Genomic DNA, 20,081 nt, shown 5'->3' with positions numbered 1-20,081 from the left:
CCTTCTTGATGATATCTGTTTTGTTAAAAAAAATCCTGAATGTTCAATGGAAATAGTTCAGTACTGAGAATGGAATATTTTTCAATTCACATTTGAATAGCCAGGTTTTCTTACATTCAGATTTTAATAAACTAGAATGACAGTCTTTAAAACAAGCATGCTAGCCTATAATGAATATAGTATATACAGTAATTGAAACATTTAGAACTATATATTATACTGCAAAAGCAAACAGCACAACACTCATCATACTCATCATTACCTGTGGTGTACACGACCTCTAAGAATGAAAATACAAAACAGTAAAATGCACCTATGGTTTATATATATATATATATATATATATATATAATATATATATAATATATATAGTCTATATATATTATATATATTCCTACAATATATATAATATATATTTATAAAATATACATACATTTTAGACATTTTCAAATAAATCTTTATCATTATCTCCAAAAGAAATTTATAGCAAGAATACTGAAGGAATGAAAGTCAGATAAACAAAAATTTTTCACAAAGTTCATTATCAGTGATGCAGCATAATTTCCCCCCTTTTAGTCATAACTAAAATGATTATAAAAGCTAAATACTTTGCATAACTAATTATCTGTTTAATGGCAAAAATCGCTAAACTTGTTCAATAGAAAAATACTGAAGGTCATTATATCACTTATGTTAAATACCTGTCTAGGGTTCGAGTAGCAAATGAGCTCCATATGACATCTGGGTTTTGAGAAGGGTGCTGCAAGTCCCAGAGATGTATTCATAGCATATGAAAATAAGGCAGGGACCATGTCTCCTGCTGATTTTCATACTCTCCCAATACATTTCACCCAAAATATTTACAAACCAAGCACTATGAAAGCATTTCAATGACTGTGTGAATCTTGAATTTGTTCATTTGGGGGATTAAATTTCTGACAGGCTGGCGGGGAAAGCAGATACATGTCTATGCTTCTCTCTGGCTGGAAGACAGCTTTGGCTCATTTCTAGGCTGTGATCACACAGTGCTAGTGGAGAGGAATCTGTTTCTGTCTAGGGTCTCCAATGGCCCGGCACTGGCTGGCTAAAGAACTTCCAAAGCTCCATCATCTGCACCACAGTTTACCTATCTCATGGTCATTTTCCACTCACGAAGAGAGAAATTTCAACCAGGAGGTATAAAACGTAAGGGAAGAGACTTTCTTGGTTTTGAGAATTTCAGTGATGTAAGTAAAGCAGGCACTGGAGACCTTGCGAGGTAATTTAAGCAGTAAGTGGTAAAACAATAGCTTAGTCCATCATAAACATGCCAAGTAAGGGCACCCGACTGGATTTTCCAGTATACTTATATAAATGTTAGGTTAGCAACACCATTTTTTTTTTACTCACTGAAGAACCAAAAAGAGGAATGAACCAAACACAATGTGGACTTCTATATCTGCATGGGAATATAAACATTCACCTGGGAGTTCAAGTCCAGGTCAATTCATTCGATTATAGAAAGGAGTCCCTTGAGCCCACTGTGAACCAAAGCACAGATGAAATGACAAGGTAGCTGTGTCAAAATATTAAAGTATATCTGTCTATCAACCAGGCAAATCTAGCTTGTATGCTGCAAAACTCTAGAGGCAGAAAAGCAGAAATTTTAAAGAAAAATTGTCAATTACTATCCATATCACCACCAGAATACTTTTTCAGAGTAAATATACATATCATCAGAAGTGTCATTGTTACGACAATGGAATATGTTGGGAGAGGAATGTAGGAATTATATTAAAAGATTAAAACATTTATGGATATGGATTTTAAGTATGAAAACTACTATATATACATTTTGCTGAAAAGTTGGGCATTAATAATTTATTCCTAATTTCTACACTGGTCTCTGACATTTGGGGCAAACAAAAGAATGTGAAGACACTAGGTCCAAAGAGTGGGGTCATGGGAATCTTAAGAGCTGGTCACATGTGGGTCACAGGCTAGGTGAGCTCAAGGAACCTAGGTGAGCTCAAGGAACCCTGGTCCTTTATGACAGTTTTCCACAGAAACAATACTGACACACTGCCTATTAAAACACGCTGTGTACTCCAATTAAAGAATGGAGGGGTAGGGGAAGGGAAAGAGAAAACTCTTTAACCAAGGGATGCACTGAACTCTTCCATCCAGATTTCCAGCGGGCTCTTCTTCTTGGATAGATTAATGGAAGACTTCTGGGGCACAAACCAGGTGCTTTATTTAGTACTGCAAAAGCAGCTGCCTGACATTAACCATACCCTTTGGACTGTCAAAACATAATTATAAACTGTTTTTGGTAGGTGTCAGATAATTTGAATATGAGAGACAAAGAAAAAGCAAGAGGTCATCCGAAGCATGGTTATGTGGATTTTGAAAAACAAGTACTCACAGATAACTTCCATCTTTTCAACCACTAAAAGGTAAGATTTCATCAATATGAGATAACCACTCTGGTACTAGAAATATCACATGAATAAAGTGAATTTTAAAATTAATAGAAATTATCAAGATATGCCCTGCTTGCCCTTAAAAATAAACAGAATCTTGAACCTGAATAAGTTAAATTCTTTAGTAAAAGCAGACTCTACTGACTATTGATAATGGTGACTGTTTTTGACAGCTTAACTTTACAATGGTACCAAATCTATTTTCAAAAAGGTAATACAATATAGAAATCTGCTTACAAACTAAATATTTGTTTAGCATTTTTGAATAATAATATATTTAACATATTATTGCATTTCTTTTTTTCCCCTAATGGTAAAATGCTTTGCCAGGTGCTTTTATGTGCACAGATGAAAGGAGAGCTAAATTAAAAACTCATTTGAACACTGCCTGCTCATTATGCACATCGGGGTTAGTACAGCAGATATGGTAAAGATTACTGTTTTGACTACCTAATGTGGTTAACAAGATTTCTCAGGGGAGAACTGGGTCTAAATTTCTGTTCTTCCTCTATCATTCCCAGTCATCAAGCTTTTTAATTATCCCTTATAGCATGCCCTATTTACTCAATAGGGACAGGCTAAACCTATGTTCGCTCAGGCCTGCCTAGCGAATTAGAACAACCTCAGAAATAATAGCTCCTATTGGGGGAAATTTTGAAACAGGTTTCAGGCTCACAGATTCAGCTGAGCTTGCAGCAACCAGAACAAACCTTAGTTTTAGAAAACAGTATACGAATTGCAAAACTATACTTTAACAAATGTTCTCTGTGCTCCTTCGGCAGAACAAAAGGGCAGGACAGGTTGATTCTTGCCCTGGTCTTCTGTATCTCTTTTGTGCAGTTGATTATTTATAAAGAGCTAGAAGGTGAAGATGATGCATTGTGTCATACAAAGACTTTGGCCAGTGCATCAGCCCCAGCACTGGCTATATAGCATTTGGATGGGTGGAAAGCTACATCGTGAATTGATTCTTCAAACTTTTTCCGATGAGCTGTAAACTCTTGGATACACGTCTTACTTTCTAGGTTCCATAAACGTATTGAACAGTCATGACCTGTATCAAAAGAAAAGAAAAAAAAAGAAGAAAAGAAAAAGAAATTGAAAGGAAAAATTACATTAACATGAAAATAGTAAGGATAAATAAATAATCCATAGTTGATGTACTTACTCCCAGACATCAAGTACAGGCCATTGGGATCAACTGCTAAACTTGTAACAGCTTCTAGATGGGCTACCATGGAGTGGATGAGTTTGCCTTTGGGAAAAAGAGATTGTTACTCTTTATTAACAGCTTTCCTCATCCTGAACATACGCCAGTTACCATGTTACACTGATTTCTCCAGTCACCCCTCTCTGTGTACTTACTGCATCAATAGCTTTTTCCATCACAGCTAAAACAATGTGTCTCCCTCCTGCTCTAGCCATGGTAATGAGAAACAAAAGCTTAAATTTCAGATTATACTTCTGTCATTCAAATAGCAATATAAAAGTCAGTCATTTATACACAAATATTCCCTTAAGCCATGTTCATTAACTAAGACTAAGACATGAATCACCTACTTTGCATCCTTTAGCTACAGGCAAATTATATGGGTTGTGAGAACAGAAGAGACGGGAAGACAAAGGAACGAAGGGAAAACCTGGCCACAATATTGGTGAAAACAACATATAGAAAGGGATTAAAATATTAAATTACTCATTACTCACAGCTAAGCAAAGTCAGCAAAAGTTAATATATCTACAAAGCTAATAGCAGATACTCAGGTAAATATGGCTGCCAATATGGAGTGTTTTCCTCCGAACACAGCTCTTCAGGAATTTCCTTCTGACTAGTGAATGAAAGCTAATAAAAAATGGGAAAGCCCACATATCCTCCCCACCTTACATATAGTAATTCAAATCAATCAGGACCAGACAGTCAATATTATAATACTGAAAAGAGTAGTCTATGGAAAACTGAATCAAAAAAACAAATAACTTAGGGGTTTCTATCTCCAACACTAAGGCTCTCCAACATTGGACAATTTTAAAGTTTATTTATTTACAGAGAAACTGTGAGCTGGGGAGGGGCAGAGAGAAAGAGAGAGAGAGGGAGGGAGGGAGAGAGTGAGGATCCCAAGCAGGCTCCGCAGTGTCAGTGTGGAGCCTGACATGGGGCTCAAACTCATGAACCGAGGCTCAAACTCAAGAACTGTGAAATCATGACCAGAGCTGAAATCAAGAGTCAGATGCTTAACTGACTGAGCCATCCAGGCACCCCAAACTTGAACAATTTTAAACAAAATATAATGATCATATGCCTCTTACTTCTAACATGTTTCTACTTTTCCCCAACATATTCACAGCAAGAGATCAATTTTATTGGTATTTGAATGACCTTTTCAATTGTGTCCCTAGTGATAACCTTGGTGCTAGGGCCAAAACATAGTATCTACTTATTATTAAATAAACTAAGATGAGGGGCGCCTGGATGGCTCAGTTGGTTAAGCATCCAACTTTGGCTCAGGTCGTGAATCTCACTGTTCGTGGGTTCAAGCCCTACATCGGGCTCTGTGCTGACAGCTCAGAGCCTGGAGCCTTCTTTGGATTCTGTGTCTCCCTCTCTCTCTGCCCCTCCCCCGTTTGTACTCTGTCTCTCAAAAATAAATAAAACATTAAGTAAATGACTTAAATAACCTAAGATGATTTTATATGCTATCATGAAGACTAGTTCTTAGCAGATTTGGACAGAATGAACAGAAACTGAGCTGGAAGAGTGTTTGTTTCCATGCTTATTCCTAGACTATATAGCCACTAACAGACACCCAAGTCAGCCTACTTACAGTGGGTTTTATTTATTTATCTTAACACTGATCACTCTGTAATAAACACTTACCTGTGTTGTTATCATAGAATTTGATGTGCCTGTCTTCATGAGCAGTGATGCTGATGGGAAGAGTAGGATGGCTGATGACTCTATTTATTTGACAGGAAGAGGTGGCTGCGAAAAAGAAAAAAAAAAGAGCAACAAAGTTAGTTAACGCTACTATTTCTTCATTTAAGAGGACTGAATGCTCACCTATGAGACTTTGTGACTTTAATATGTCTTTAGTTAATTTATTCTGTGACTGTATTCTCAATATCAATGTTAGGAAAGAAGAAGTGCCTGAACAATACCATACTGACAAATGTAGAGGTACTTACAAATGAGAATTTTCTTTTCCACCACCTGCAATCAATGGGTGCCACCTAGCGCTGAGCGTGGGGCCACAGACATTTCTCATTCTCTGATGATCTATGATATTTCTGCAGCTTTAATAAAGTTCCATCATTACTTACAAGTAGATGATAACCAAATTTAAATCTCCACTCTTTCTAGATATTCTTTATCACATGGTTATCATCTAAAGACAAATATGACAAAGAGAGCTTCTGAAATGTATAATCTTCTCTTTCTCATCATAATAGAAATGGTTATCATTTGACAGTCTACCGTGTTTGGAATCTTCAAATAGTCAGCATCCTAACAGTATTTTTTGTGCCCTATACAGTAACTTCCAAATAATTTCAATTATACGCACAATGAGAGAAGTAGGCCACATGTCATTAGGCCCGTATCACAGTACATGAACTGTTTCATGGTAGAAACTGATGAATCCGTGTGAAATGTAACTAGTTCTTGTACTATTTTTGAAACTCTGCATATTTAAAATTATTTCAAAAAGAGTTAAACTTTTTAAAATCTTAGTAAAGTTATTATGAATTTACATTCACATAATAGAAAATATAGCTAAATATAGATAAAAATAATGGTAATATTAGGGTACTCTATTGGATTTTCTTGTGGTCCCTAAAAATATGACATCTTAAAAACTGAAGGTAATCTTTTTCCAGTACTAAGAGCCTGTTATCTAAGAATAAAAGAAAAAGTCACTTGACCACGTGGAGTAAGCTCAGTCAGTTATACTCAATTTAAATGGTCCTTAACAAAGACTTTAGTTTCAAAGCTCAGCCTGTAGTTGTTGTTTTTTTTTTCTTTCCTCCAGAGATAACATACCACTGAGCATTATCCTCTGTAGGATCTAGCAGGAGAGTAACAAAAGAAAAGAAATACTTTAAGTAAAATATCCCATGTATTCTGAGAGAGAGGTTTCTGAGAATAGCTTCAATTACGCTGAGATCTAGAAAATAATTATGATAGAAATCAAATGATGGAAGGAAGCAAAAGAGTTTTTACTTAGTAATACTTTTAAGGAAGTTTCTCCACTTAATGGTAAATCAGACATGTAAGCAAAATGCAAAGAACACTAGGAATAAATTGAACAATGAATCTAAAAAACTCCTGCAAGTATTTGTATTCAGCTTGTAATGTAGAAATGGCTTACTTTTCACTGGACTGACAAGACCTCAATTACCTGCTTCAAATACCTTTGACTTTATCACAAATCACTACTGACATTAATGGACAGAAAGTGAGTCTACTCTGATTTTTAAAACAAAAACCTCCATCCTTTTTAATTCTATAAGAAATTTACTTTTACCTTGAAACATGTTTTTGGTCTGAACTTTAATTTTTTAAAAATCTGCTAAATTACAGAAAAGAACAATGTAGTAAAAAAATAAATAAGCAGGGGTAGTCACAGTAGAAAAGAATAAAAGTACAGCTCTGAAGTAATAAAACTGATAATTTATACAACTCTAAAGTAATCAAACTGATAATTTAGGAAATATCAGGACAGGGGCACCTGGGGTGGCTCAGTCAGTTAAGCGTCCGACTTAGGCTCAGGTCATGATCTTGCGGTTCGTGGATTTGAGCCCCATGTCGGGATTTGTGCTGACAGCTCGGAGCCTGGAGCCTGCTTTGGATTCTGTGTGTGTCTCTCTCTCATTTCTCTCTGCCCCTCCCCTGCCTGTGTTCTCACACTCACTCGCTCTCTCTCAAAAGTAAATAAACATTTAAAAAAAAAAAGGATATATTTAAAAAAGAAAATGTCAGGACATATTATTATTATAACTCAAAGTAATTATCACTTATTCCAATAATGTTGCCTTTGTTCAAAACATTTTTGGCAGTTTTCTTCAGAAAATGTTTCTAGTATCAGGCAAAAAGTCACATGACTTTATTGTCACACACTTAAAGAGAAAATTGGGATTGCCGAGTTTAGTTCATCCATCTCATCCACCAGACTTGACATCTTATTAATTTGTAGCAGTCATTAAAGTCAGTATTTACCACTCAGGACATTCTAAGAATTGACTACAATTTCTGAAGGTAATTCCAAAAATGTTCACATCCTTCTTAGTTTCATATTGTTATCTGTATTTTACTACTGTACCTTTAAGTCATATATTTAAATTGATTTTAAATTTATTGAGAGTCTAAAACCTATTATTTCTTGACAAAAAAAAGTTTCTCCTTTTCTTATTCCATAATATCAGTTTTTATTTTTTCACCCCTCTCTTTTACATCCAAATAGTTCAAAACTCTATTCGTGTGTATTTCTCCAAACAATTCTCCTAAGACCTCAGAAAAAAACAAAGGCCAACAGATCGGAAAGAGAAAATGAAGAAAGCCAAAATGGAATGAGGGAAATTTTTGCAAGGAAAAGAGTGGGGGGAGGGAGGGAGGGAGAGGGAGAGGGAGAGACAGACAGACAGACAGACACACACACACACACACACACACACACACACACACACACACACCATGGTAATTATTTTTAAAGCTAGTTCTCAGATTAAAACAACAATATATATGTACACAGCTTCCTTTGTCAACTGCAACCTAAAATGTAATTGTCTGGATTAAGCCTAAAGACAGAAAGCAGTGGTTAAAAAGCCAAAAATCAAAAAGATTCTATAGTATCTTTTTCACAATCTGAGAAATTATTTCCTGACTTTCTGTATCCAATGAGAAGCTTCATATTTGAGATTTTAAGAGACACAACTTGATTTACAGTCTAATCAGTAGTGAGCTGTGTCAAATAATATTATTAATACAAAACTAAATTGATTTAAAAAATGAAATTATGAGAAATGAAAAACAGATTTATTTTATATTCAGAATAAATATTACTTTCTTCAAACAGAATTGAAAACTAATCATTTGGTATAAAACTTGACTCCTCTTTGTTTTTTTATCCCCATATTATTTTTTAATATGAAATTTATTATCAAATTGGTTACCATACAACACCCAGTGCTCATCCCTCCCTGCCTTCCCACCCCCCATCAACCCTCAGTTTATTCTCAGTTTTTAAGAGTCTCTTATGTTTTGGCTCCCTCCCTCTCTAACCTTTTTTTTTTTCTTCCTCCCCCCTCCCCCCCCCCCCCGCTTTGGTCTTCTGTTAAGTTTCTCAGGATCCACATAAGAGTGAAAACATATGGTATCTGTCTTTCTCTGTATGACTTATTTCACTTAGCATAAAACTCTCCAGTTCCATCCACGTTGCTATAAAAGGCCATATTTCATTCTTTCTCATTGCCACGTAGTATTCCATTGTGTATATAAACCACAACTTCTTTATCCATTCATCAGTTGATGGACAGTGAGGCTCTTTCCATAATTTGGCTCTTGTTGAGAGTGCTGCTATAAACATTGGGGTACAAGTGTCCCTATGCATCAGTACTCCTGTATCCCTTGGGTAAATTCCTAGCAGTGCTATTGCCGGGTCATAGGGTAGATCTATTTTTAATATTTTGAGGAACCTCCACACTGTTTTCCAGAGCGGCTGCACTAGTTTGCATTCCCACCAACAGTGCAAGAGGGTTCCCGTTTCTCCACATCCTCGCCAGCATCTATAGTCTCCTGATTTGTTCATTTTAGCTACTCTGACTGGAGTGAGGTGAATCTGAGTGTGGTTTTGATTTGTATTTCCCTGACGAGCATCTTTTCATGTGCCTGTTGGCCATCTGGATGTCTTCTTTAGAGAAGTGTCTATTCATGTTTTCTGCCCATTTCTTCACTGGATTATTTGTTTTTCAGGTGTGGAGTTTGGTGAGTTCTTTATAGATTTTGGATACTAGCCCTTTGTCCGATATGTCATTTGCAAATATCTTTTGCCATTCTGTCGGTTGCCTTTTAGTTTTGTTGATTGTTTCCTTTGCAGTGCAGAAGCTTTTTATCTTCATGAGGTCCCAACAGTTCATTTTTGCTTTTAATTCCTTTGCCTTTGGGGATGTGACTTGACTCCTCTTTGGAAAAGCTCAAATGCTATTCCAAACAGTATAGTTATAAATGTGCATAAATTTAAAGTCTTAAAATCAATTGTAAATCATTTTATCCAAGTAACTGTGTTCTGTGATTTAAAAGGCAGAACTCTTTATAATAACAAGTATTTTTTGTAGTTGACTCTAGTAATTATAATTTTGAGAAAGTTTAAAAATTTGACCCAAACAAAGAATACTTAAAATTGGTATACATACTTGTATCTAGGTTGGATTCTAAAGTGAGAATGCGCTGTTGCGTTTCCATGTTAAAGATGCTTGTATATCCTTTGCTGAACGATGCTACCATATGGCTCGGGTCACTGCTCACTAGATCCACAGACGCAGGGATTCCCAATTCTAAGAGAGTCAGAACATATTCAGAGAATGGCGATCAGAGGGTCTAGTTGAAAATGTCCTTATAATATAGCAAAACAAATAGTCACAAGATTTCCTTAAGAAGTAAAGAAGGCTCAACATTAGAATAAAAATTAGCTCATTAGCCATTCAGTAGAGATTATTTCTTTTTTTACTGTTAGCCCTAGCCTATTTTATTGTCTTTACCTGTTCAGCAAGTCTTCTACCTGTTACTCAGCTAATATATTCACAGAATGCAGGCCTTTACTCAGAAAATAAATGGAAAACATTTCTGGACTACAAGTTTTGTTGCTTCCACTTTTACCTGAGGCTTAGAGTGGCATTGTGGGAATTCTTTAAGAGACCATCTCTTATGAGGAATTCTAACTCATCAAAAATACAGAATTAAAAAAATAAAATTTCAAATTATTATTTACTGGTAGAGTCATGCAAATATCAAATGCAGGCAACTCATCAAAACCCAGACACAAATTAAAACAGCTCAAGAATAAAGAAGGTACTTTATTTATCATCTAGAATAGGATAAAACTTGGTTAAACTTACAGTGTACTTACAAACATAAAAGAATAGAATGATATGTATACATATCATGTATACATATACATGAATATAATCTGATTTTTTTATATGGTTGAAAATCTAAAGCAAGCAAGCAGTTAAAAAATCTGTATATTATAGAAGAAGATACATTAATAGCTAATAAGCACACACACACAAAAGTGCTCACAATAATTAGCCACCAAAGCGATGCAAATTAAAACCACAATGAAACACTGCTACACACCCGCCAGAGTGGCTAAAACTAAATGAACTGATAACACCAAATGCTAATTAATTAAGAATGAAGCGCAGCTGGAATTCTCATACATGCTGTCAGTGGTATAACATGGCACAACCACTCTGGATAAGTTTGGCAATTTCACATAAAGTTGAACACACAAAACCACTCTAACTCCCAGCAATTCTACTTCTAGCTCTTTACTAGCTCAATAAATAAATAAATAAATAAAAAATGAATGTTCATAGTAGTTTTGTTCATAATACTCAAAAACTGGAAACAACCCACATGTCCATCAAAAGGTAAATAAATAAACACACTGGTTTAATGAAATACTATTAAACATAAAAATAAATAAGTTGATATGTAGAACACAGATGAATCACAAAAACATTAGAGAGTAAAAAGCCAGATACAAAAAGAGTACATATTATATGATTTCACTTCTATGAAATTTTAGAACAGATAAAACTTATTTGTAATGAAAGAAATCATACCGCTGGTTGGAAATGGGAAGAGGGGCTGGGAAGGACCCAAAGACACTTTGAAGAGGTGAAGGAAAGGTTCTAGATCTTGAGAGGTATAAGAGTTATATATTTGTCAAACCCAGTAAGACATGTCTTCAATATCCATTTTTACTGTAGATGTTATATTTTGATTTAAAAAACATTTTTTAATGTGTGTTCTTTCACTGAACACTATGCTTTTAAAAATCATAAGTTGGAAGTTCAAACAAATACGCTTTCATTACTTTAAAAAAAACCCTTCAAATTAAATTTAAACTCTAAGAGTTTATAGAATCCTTTACTTATTTATTTGCTTGTTGTTAGAATTAGACACTTTATAAAAGATTCAGTTGAATGATAAAAAAAAAAAAAAAGCATATACCTTGATTATCATTAAATACACTTAGGGCTGGAGCAGCCTCGGCTGTATTCCATAATCGGAGAGTGCCATCTGCTGAACAGGACAACAGGCGCTGATGGGCAGCACTGTAAGCCAAGCCCCAGACAGCATCGGTGTGGCCCAGCAGAGGGCCCCTTAAAACAGAAGGATCTACACAAAATAGCAAGAATGCAAAATCAGGAGAAAAAAACAAATCATAAAGGTAACTCAGATTCCAGAGAAAGGAAATACAAACAAAAGCATCTAATAACAGCACAAAATATGCTTCCTAGTTTCTATTACTCTTCTGAAATGTTGCAGTAACTAAAAACAGGCTTGGAAATACGCACATGCAGAGTCTAGGACTTATAAATTAAAATTTTAAAGTACATATTTCTCTCCTTAAAAAAATCAGGTATTTCCTTCTCCTTCCCTTCTTTCCATTTGTCTAGATGTTTTAAATTTTTTTTTTTTCAACGTTTATTTATTTTTGGGACGGAGAGAGACAGAGCATGAACGGGGGAGGGGCAGAGACAGAGGGAGACACAGAATCGGAAACAGGCTCCAGGCTCTGAGCCATCAGCCCAGAGCCTGACGCGGGGCTCGAACTCCCAGACTGTGAGATCGTGACCTGGCTGAAGTCGGACGCTTAACCGACTGCGCCACCCAGGCGCCCCTGTCTAGATTTTTTAAAAAGCACGTTAACACACATCATTTGAATTTAATCTGCGTTCAGAGAAGTCACAACTATTCCTCGAGGAAATGAACAGAGATCCTTTCCTCGTTGAGCTCTGTCAGCACTTTGGACACGCTTCTTCAGACCAGCCTCCTGTACCTCCGCAATACGAATGGCAGTTATTCCTGGGAGCAACAGGTCCCTGGAATTCACGGTGGACACGAACTGAGACATACAGGTATTCCCCTCTAACAGCACTAACCGACATGTGAATGATGTGCATGAAGGGAAGGAGGCTCACTTAGCACGGTTTCGTGACAAAAGTCAAACTGGAAACTGTAATTATCAATCCTCACAGTGACTCTATGAAGCAGTACTTTCAAGATGGCTCACACATGTTAAGTTTAAAATGTCAATGTTATCTGTCCTCTACTCTCTGTCATATCATAAAATAATTATTGAAGACACGGTGTGTTAGGCACTATGCTAGATGCTGGGGCCACACAGATAATTAAGACACAGTGCTATCCTGGTCTCAAAAGATGTTGTGATAAGTACAATAACAGTGACTGACATTGTATCCATGGAGAGTAACAGGGTTGAGTGAAAGCTTCCTGGAGAGAATGACACCTAGAGTCTACGGGGGCTGGCCAGTCAAAACTAGAGGGAAGCCACTGCTGGCAAAGGAGGCGGCACCTGCAAAATCACAAAGGAAGGAAAGCACGACATGTGAGGAAATTTACAAGCAATTCAGCACCACTGAAGTGTGAAGTTGGAGACAGAAAGATGAGAGGAGAGCGGCTACTTTAAGGTGGGATTTCTACAGCATATCAAGGTAGTTAGGAGTTATTCTGAAAGCAAAATGAACCACTACGGGGTTTTCCAGGAGCAGTAGGATGAAGTAGGTATTTAATAAGGTAGCCTTCACTGTAGTGCAGAAGACAGACTGGACAGAATCCAGATGACGGCAAGGGAACAGTTCCAGCAGTCTGGGGGGGTGATGATGAACACCTAGGGGAGGGCATTGGGAAAGGGGGCAAAGCAGAAGGGCTATATTCAAGGAATATTTAGGTAATTAATATTAGGTAAATACTAGTTACTAGGAAATTAATAAGGTGCAGATAGCAAACAGAACAAGGCAACAAGGATAACTGTTAGGTTTCTAGCTTGGGTAACTGTGGTGGTGCCACCATCTCATAAAGAATATAAGGGAGAAGAAACACAGCACTTGCGGGGATTTATGGACAATGAGATGGTGACTTTGAAATGTTCTGTAGGCAGTCTGAGGCTTACAGAAGATATTTATGAGTCAACAGCATATAAAACCATAGAGGTGGATTCAGTCTACCAAAGAATATGCATACAAAAGAAGGAATGAATAGGGTGTGGGCCTTGATAAATGCCAGTATCTAAGGTAAGAAAAATAAAAGTTTATGAAGGATAGGAAACAAATTGTCACAGAAGCCAATAGTGGACAAATTTCAACAAGGATGGAATGTTCTACAGTTTCAGATAGCCAATACGTCTAGAAAAACAAGGACTGGAAAATACCCCTTGGATCAGCCAATCAGGTAGTCACTGATAATCTTGGTATATTTAAGGGGAATGACCAGAAGACAGACTGCAGAGGGATGATGCCCGGGGAAAGGACATGGAATTAGTAACTCCAAATTGTGTATTCTAGTCACAACCACCAAAGAGACACACACACAGATGATGAGGGAAACAGAGACTAAACAGAAGCCAGGGAGGGAAATGAAGTCAAGAAAAGGCTTCCCCTTGCCCAGGAGAGGAGCTAGCTGGATTTACTTATATGTGGAGGGGGTGGAAAGGAGAAAAGAGGGCAAGGCTTAAGATGAGAGCAAGAGAGACAGCAAGAACGAATCAAGTGCAGTCTCAAAAGAAACAAGAGAGAATGAGGTCAAGAGCCAAAGGAGAAGGGCTGGTTGCCTTGGGACAGAACAACTGATCCTCTCATAGAGAGATAAAGGAAGTAAGGAAAAATACGGAACAGATCAATTTTTAAGAGACCCAGGGAGAGAGAGGGGGTTTACCTTTCACAAAATACATGTTAAATGTTTATTAAATATATGTTGGGAAAATTTTTTGTTTATCGAATTTATCTTTACTTAGGTTTGGTGGCAAAATTAATCTAAAGTGAAGAGGAAAATATGGTTTTAGGACAAATATGACACTTCATACCATTCTAAAATCTGAGAATATAAGAGGAAACCAAAAGAGTCAATTCCTAAACAGTTTTTGCAAAAAAATTTATGGTAAAATCTAGAGATAGATTATCATGTGGATTTATGTTTCACAGCACTGTTCCCAAGACTAAAGGCACTTCTTAATTTTTAAGGCCTTTCAAGTATTTTGGTGTCATGGAGCTTAAAAATCATTACCCTCTACACACTCCAGTAACTGATCAAGATGATGATGCCAACATTAATTTTCCTTAGGCTGTTTGTCAAGAACAGTAATGAAATGTGTAATAATGTCTCAAGTAATGTACAGATGCCCAAAATGAAGAAAACGATGGTCAGTCATAGCCACCATTTCCAATCAACAAAACTCTGGGAGGGTGGGAACTGTTTTTTGCAGGAATAACCCATTTTGTTTCTTTTTTCTTTTAACATCATATATCAAATTGATTCCTAAATACAAGAGTCCTTTTCAACCATATAAAGACCTTGTTGTCTTTTACCAATTTATTAACATATCTCATTTTATCCTTATATATGCTATGTAAAATGTGTAAAAGGAAGACAAGTTATTCTTGCATATCCTGGGGGAAACACCTACCGTAGGAGTCATAGGGATCGACGTTGGGGTTGGTGGTATTCCAGCCTTGGATCAGTCCGTCGGCACCCCCACTGTAGCACTGCTCGCCGCTGCTGCTCAGCACCACACAGAGCACTGGTCCTCTGGGAGAGAAAAAGCAATTTCTATTCCCCCAAATCAATCTGATAATAGGACTTGTTCGAAATAAGAGTGCTTAATTAATATGGTTTCTATGTTTCAGCTTTTTACGATGAATAAAAATACTATGGAAGCATCGCACATCTCTCTTCTGCTGCTAAACCAGAGGTTGGCAAACTATGGCCTGTGGGCCAAATCCAGCCAGTGGTCTGTTTTTGTACAGTCCTCAAGCTAAAAATGGTTTTCACATTTTTTTTAAAGGGTTGTAAAAAAAACTGAACTAAAAACAAAAATATACAACAGAAAATATATGGCCTACAAAGCTGAAAAAGTATTTACTATCCGACCCTTTCTATAAAAAATGCCAATCTCTGTGTTAAATCAAGTGAATAAGTATAACCCTTAAGCTTATGTGGAAATATGAGCAGCATGCAATATGTGTTCATAATTTTAAAATTCTTGGGTTTTTTTAATCTATATTATCTTTAAGGAAAACAAAGGTCAGGATTTGTAATATTTAACCCTTACTGCATCAACTTATTTTAAGCAAGAGAGAGATCATATTTGAACATTATCCAAATAAAACCTAATTTTAGCAAGGATCTCTGGTAGTGATAAACTTGTTTTTAACACTGTATTATCTGCCAGTTTCTTTTACATTTACAAAAGAAAAAAGCTACTAAATACAAAAAATATATAACACAAATATTTAAGGGAAAGAAAATAAAATACTCTAATCAGGCTGATGTACAGTGATGCTGACTTAAAACAAAGAAAAAGCATATACTTACTTATGAGCCCTGAATGTATAGATAGGCTCCACATCAAGAGATGTACTCCTAAATCCAAGAGAGAGAGGACTTTTACCACTCTAAGTTTCAGTAGTAAACAGTAGCCCTGAATATATGCCACAAAATTGCCTTTAGAAATACCAACACTGTGGTAATACACCATTCTCAACCTAGGACACCTAAGACAGCTTATCTGATATCAATCACATATTTTTGTGGCCTCAAGAAACACTTGTTTAGTAGTAGTTTAGTAATAATACCTGATTGTAGTGTTCTCAGCATTATCATAGTCTATTTGACTAAAGGAAGAGAGAGTCACACTCAAAGAGTATCATAGGCTTTGAGGAGATAAATTTCTGGATTCAATTAGCTGGCTAACTTCAGGCAAATTATTTATTCTTTTGGAACTTCAGATTCCTCTACATATTTAAAACAAAACTGAAAAATCAGGATAATACCAAATACTCACAGGATTAAATAAAAGTCTACATGTAAAACAGACTAGGCTAGAAACAGGCATTAGCAGGATTTCAGCACATGGCACTTTAATTTCTTTGCATTTCCATAAAGGTTAAGATATCTGTCCTCGATACTTGTAAAAGTTGTCCAAGTCATCAGTTTATTCATTAATCAGAACACTGAACATATAGATACTCTACACTAATACTGGCCATGACTGTTAATGGAAACTGGATGTAAAGTCAATTACTTACCATTTCTTATATTGTATTACAGTTTTTTATATGATTCTCTCCTCAAGCATTTCCAAAATTTTATGCTCAAAGGTAAACAGGTCACTGTTATTTACATGTGGAGATATTGTTCCTAAGCTATCACCAGCTAAGAAACTTGTTTCAATATTTTTCTAAGTTTTAGTCAAGAATATATGAGACATTGACATTCTTTGGTCGAATGAGATGCCCATTGTGGCCAGAGAACTAAAAAGACAAAAGGCATGATTTATAACAAAGAAATAATTACTCTCTGCTGAAGATACCTGATCCTTATGAGAAGTCACTTGGTTTTAGCAAGATCTGGTTGAACTGGTTGATGAAGACTGATAAATCAAGTATTTTATCAAGTTTATGTAGGACTCACAGCAGGAATGTTCACTGATCTCGTTTAAACTTGGCAATAGATATCCTCTATCAGTAGTAAAACTTCTATAATCTTTGCCAGTTCATGTTTATTTCTCCTTCCAATAACAGAAGTGCCTGACACCAGAGAAGGGCCATTACTGGCACATGCTAGGTTTGGACCATCTGATTCAAGGACACAGGAGAGCGACCTCCAGTAAGTACCCTACCAAGTGGGACCCGGACTAGCTTGGTCACTGATAAAAGAGATTATAACAACTCATGTCTGTTCATGCTTAAGAGAGGAACCGAGGGGCTGAGGGAAGAAATAGCAGTTAAGTGACAGGAATAACAGTGCCTTTCAGTCTATACATGTTGGTAGGTATGGAAAGTACCTAAAAGGTCAAGGCCAAAAGACAATACCAAAGAACAGTCCTTCACCCCTCAATCAGCCTCCCTTCCACATCATTAAGTCCAAACCTAATAAATAATATGGCAAGGTTGTGCTGGGGAATGATGACACGCCTACACCTCTTTACAACAACAGTAGAAACCTTCAATATAGACAAGGGAATCCACAAATATGACAACCATTTAAAATACTGTGTAAGTATTGTAAACAGCATTCACAAGCTCTGGGAAACTATCAGATAATACTATTTCTCCCTCAGTGTCAGTTTTCCAACCTGATATCAGATTGTGAGTAAGAAGGGAAAAATTCTAATTATGTGACATGGTAAAGAAGAAAAAGCTGGAAGGTATACTTGAGAAATTTAATAGCAAATAATTAAGTACTTTTCTGCTGAAAACTGATAATTAAAATACTCAAATACAGGGCGTCTGGGTGGCTCAGCTGGTTGAGCATCTGACTCTTGATTTCGTCTCAGATCATGATCTCACCTTTTGTGGGTTCGAGCCCTGTGTTGGGCTCTGTGCTGACAGTGTGGAGCCTACTAGGGATTCTCTCTCTCCCTCTCTCTCTGCCCCTCCCATGAACGCTCTCTCTCTCTCTCTCAAAATAAATAAATAAACTGGAAAAAAAAAAAACCCTCAAATACAGTTAAAGTAGAATATTCTCACTTTTTGGCTGGGGCTGTTTTCTGCAAATTCCACATTTTTAATGTGTGATCCTCTGATGCTGTTATCAAAACGGGCTCAGTGGGGTGGAAAGCAAGGGCTCGAATGCCATCGAAGTGACTTCGTAATGTAAACTTAGGGTTCCATGTCTTCCTCAATGCATCTTTATTGTTTGCTATCTATTAAGGAAACAAAAGAAAGATACCCGGACATCTGGTTCAGGACATGAAAAAAATTATATTTCAACATTAATTCCTGCTGATTTGTCATTAAATCATCACATTGTGCAATTGTCAAAACAATATAATTTCTAAATGCAAATAATCAAATCAAAAGGCAAAATTAACAGTACGTCAACAGTGGTTTTCTTTGAAGAAATATGAATGAATACACAACATAAAAACAAGTAACAATTCAAAATTGAAAGAAGACTAAATAACAAGAATGGGTCTTTACTAGGATGACTTAAAAAAACAGACAAGTAATTTCAACCTAAATTATAGAACAGAAACTATTTTGGGATAAAACCTGAAAACTAAGTTACCTTTAATAACCTATTAACATTATAGAATATGATCCTACTTCTAGATTTTCAGTACTTTCTATGAAAAGCTAAATTTTCTTTGTCAAATTGGTAACAACGTTTATAAACTGGAAACATAAAATGTTAACCCTGGAAGAGACAATCAGATGTTACAAAACAATAAATTCCATTTGCAAAACACAACATTATCTTGCTTTTCTCCACACAGACTCCATCTCAACAACTTAAAAAATGCAGTTTTTCATTCCAAGAATATTCCAACTTTTTTTTTCATTTCCAACTAACAGCAAAGCCAAAGAGGTTCATGTTTAACTTTACACTAGCACCATATATCCTATCACATATTACTTTACACTCCATGACTAACAAGCATTCTAGATTTAAGCACGAGTAGGGCACATATTGGTTAACACACTGAAGAAATATTGCCATACTTACAATGACAAAAAAACCCAACACTAATAATAACTGCTATTTTGAGCATTATTCATTACTTTATACATTTTTCAAAAACTTAACACGCATTAACTCACTTAAGTGTCACAACAGCTCTATGAAGGAATCAACATTATCCCCACTTTAAGGACCAGACATGTAAAGAAAAGAGAAGCTGAATGAGTTCCCTCTAGTAAGTGGAAGACTCAGGATTCAAAACCAAATAGCCTGACTTAAGAGGCTACACTCGTAATACAAACTATTAACTTAGGACCCAGAAGTTTAAAAGTCTGCAGAAAAATTTGGATAGAGCAGGTCACAATTGGAGCAGTAAGAAGACAGAACACACGATGCAAGGAACTACTATAAGATCTGGGGCTGGTTATCTTTGCGTGGGGGTTGGGGGTGCGTGGAGCAGGGGGAGAAGCAGAACAACTAAGTTGACTCTTGTCTGCTCTTATTGAAGAGCTGAAAAGATTTTCATATACAAAAACAATTAGATTCCTTCTGAATGTCTTAATGTGGTAGACAGCCACTAAGATGGTTCCTGATCAGCCCTACGTCCTCATATTTACACCTTGTGAAGTCCCCTGCCACAATACAGGGTTGCTCTGTGTGACCAATAACATATAGCAAAAGTGGTGGCAAATTACTTCCAAAATCAGGTCATAAAACCTTGCATCTTGGGTGTTCTTGCTCACTCTCTTTTCAAGTACACCCACACTGGGAGAAGCCAGCTGCTCCACCGAGAACGCCACACAGAGGCTCCTGGGTGAGAAACTAGTCCCCAGCCAATAGCCAGCAAGGAACCAAGGCTTTTGAACAACTGCATGAGAGAGCCTGGAAGGAGATCTTCCCAAGTCTTCATTTAAGAC

The 20,081-nt window shown here is 36.4% G+C and overlaps 1 protein-coding gene across 4 annotated transcripts in view; it reads right to left on the bottom strand.

Annotated features, from left to right (window-relative positions):
- Nucleotides 1-732: 732 nt before the first annotated feature.
- Nucleotides 733-20,081, bottom strand: part of STRN (striatin) — a 91,777-nt gene continuing 72,428 nt past the window's right edge. For all 4 annotated transcript variants that reach the window (XM_047068105.1, XM_047068106.1, XM_047068108.1 and 1 more), the window contains 8 exons: nucleotides 18,231-18,406; nucleotides 16,075-16,122; nucleotides 15,167-15,288; nucleotides 11,692-11,859; nucleotides 9,867-10,007; nucleotides 5,338-5,442; nucleotides 3,631-3,717; nucleotides 733-3,516 (listed from right to left, as the gene is read on the bottom strand). In XM_047068105.1, coding sequence (XP_046924061.1) covers nucleotides 3,347-3,516; nucleotides 3,631-3,717; nucleotides 5,338-5,442; nucleotides 9,867-10,007; nucleotides 11,692-11,859; nucleotides 15,167-15,288; nucleotides 16,075-16,122; nucleotides 18,231-18,406 — 1,017 coding nt within the window. In that variant the 3' untranslated portion in view covers nucleotides 733-3,346. The remainder of the gene's footprint in view (nucleotides 3,517-3,630; nucleotides 3,718-5,337; nucleotides 5,443-9,866; nucleotides 10,008-11,691; nucleotides 11,860-15,166; nucleotides 15,289-16,074; nucleotides 16,123-18,230; nucleotides 18,407-20,081) is intronic.

The sequence above is a fragment of the Lynx rufus genome, unplaced genomic scaffold (assembly GCF_022079265.1).
Source record: "Lynx rufus isolate CCGP_SWC_20201006 ecotype Redwood Valley unplaced genomic scaffold, mLynRuf1.p SCAF_8, whole genome shotgun sequence".
In the NCBI taxonomy this organism is placed as follows: Eukaryota; Metazoa; Chordata; class Mammalia; order Carnivora; family Felidae; genus Lynx; species Lynx rufus.
Note: the sequence above shows the minus strand (reverse complement) of the source record. Positions and strands in the feature narration are given on the sequence as shown.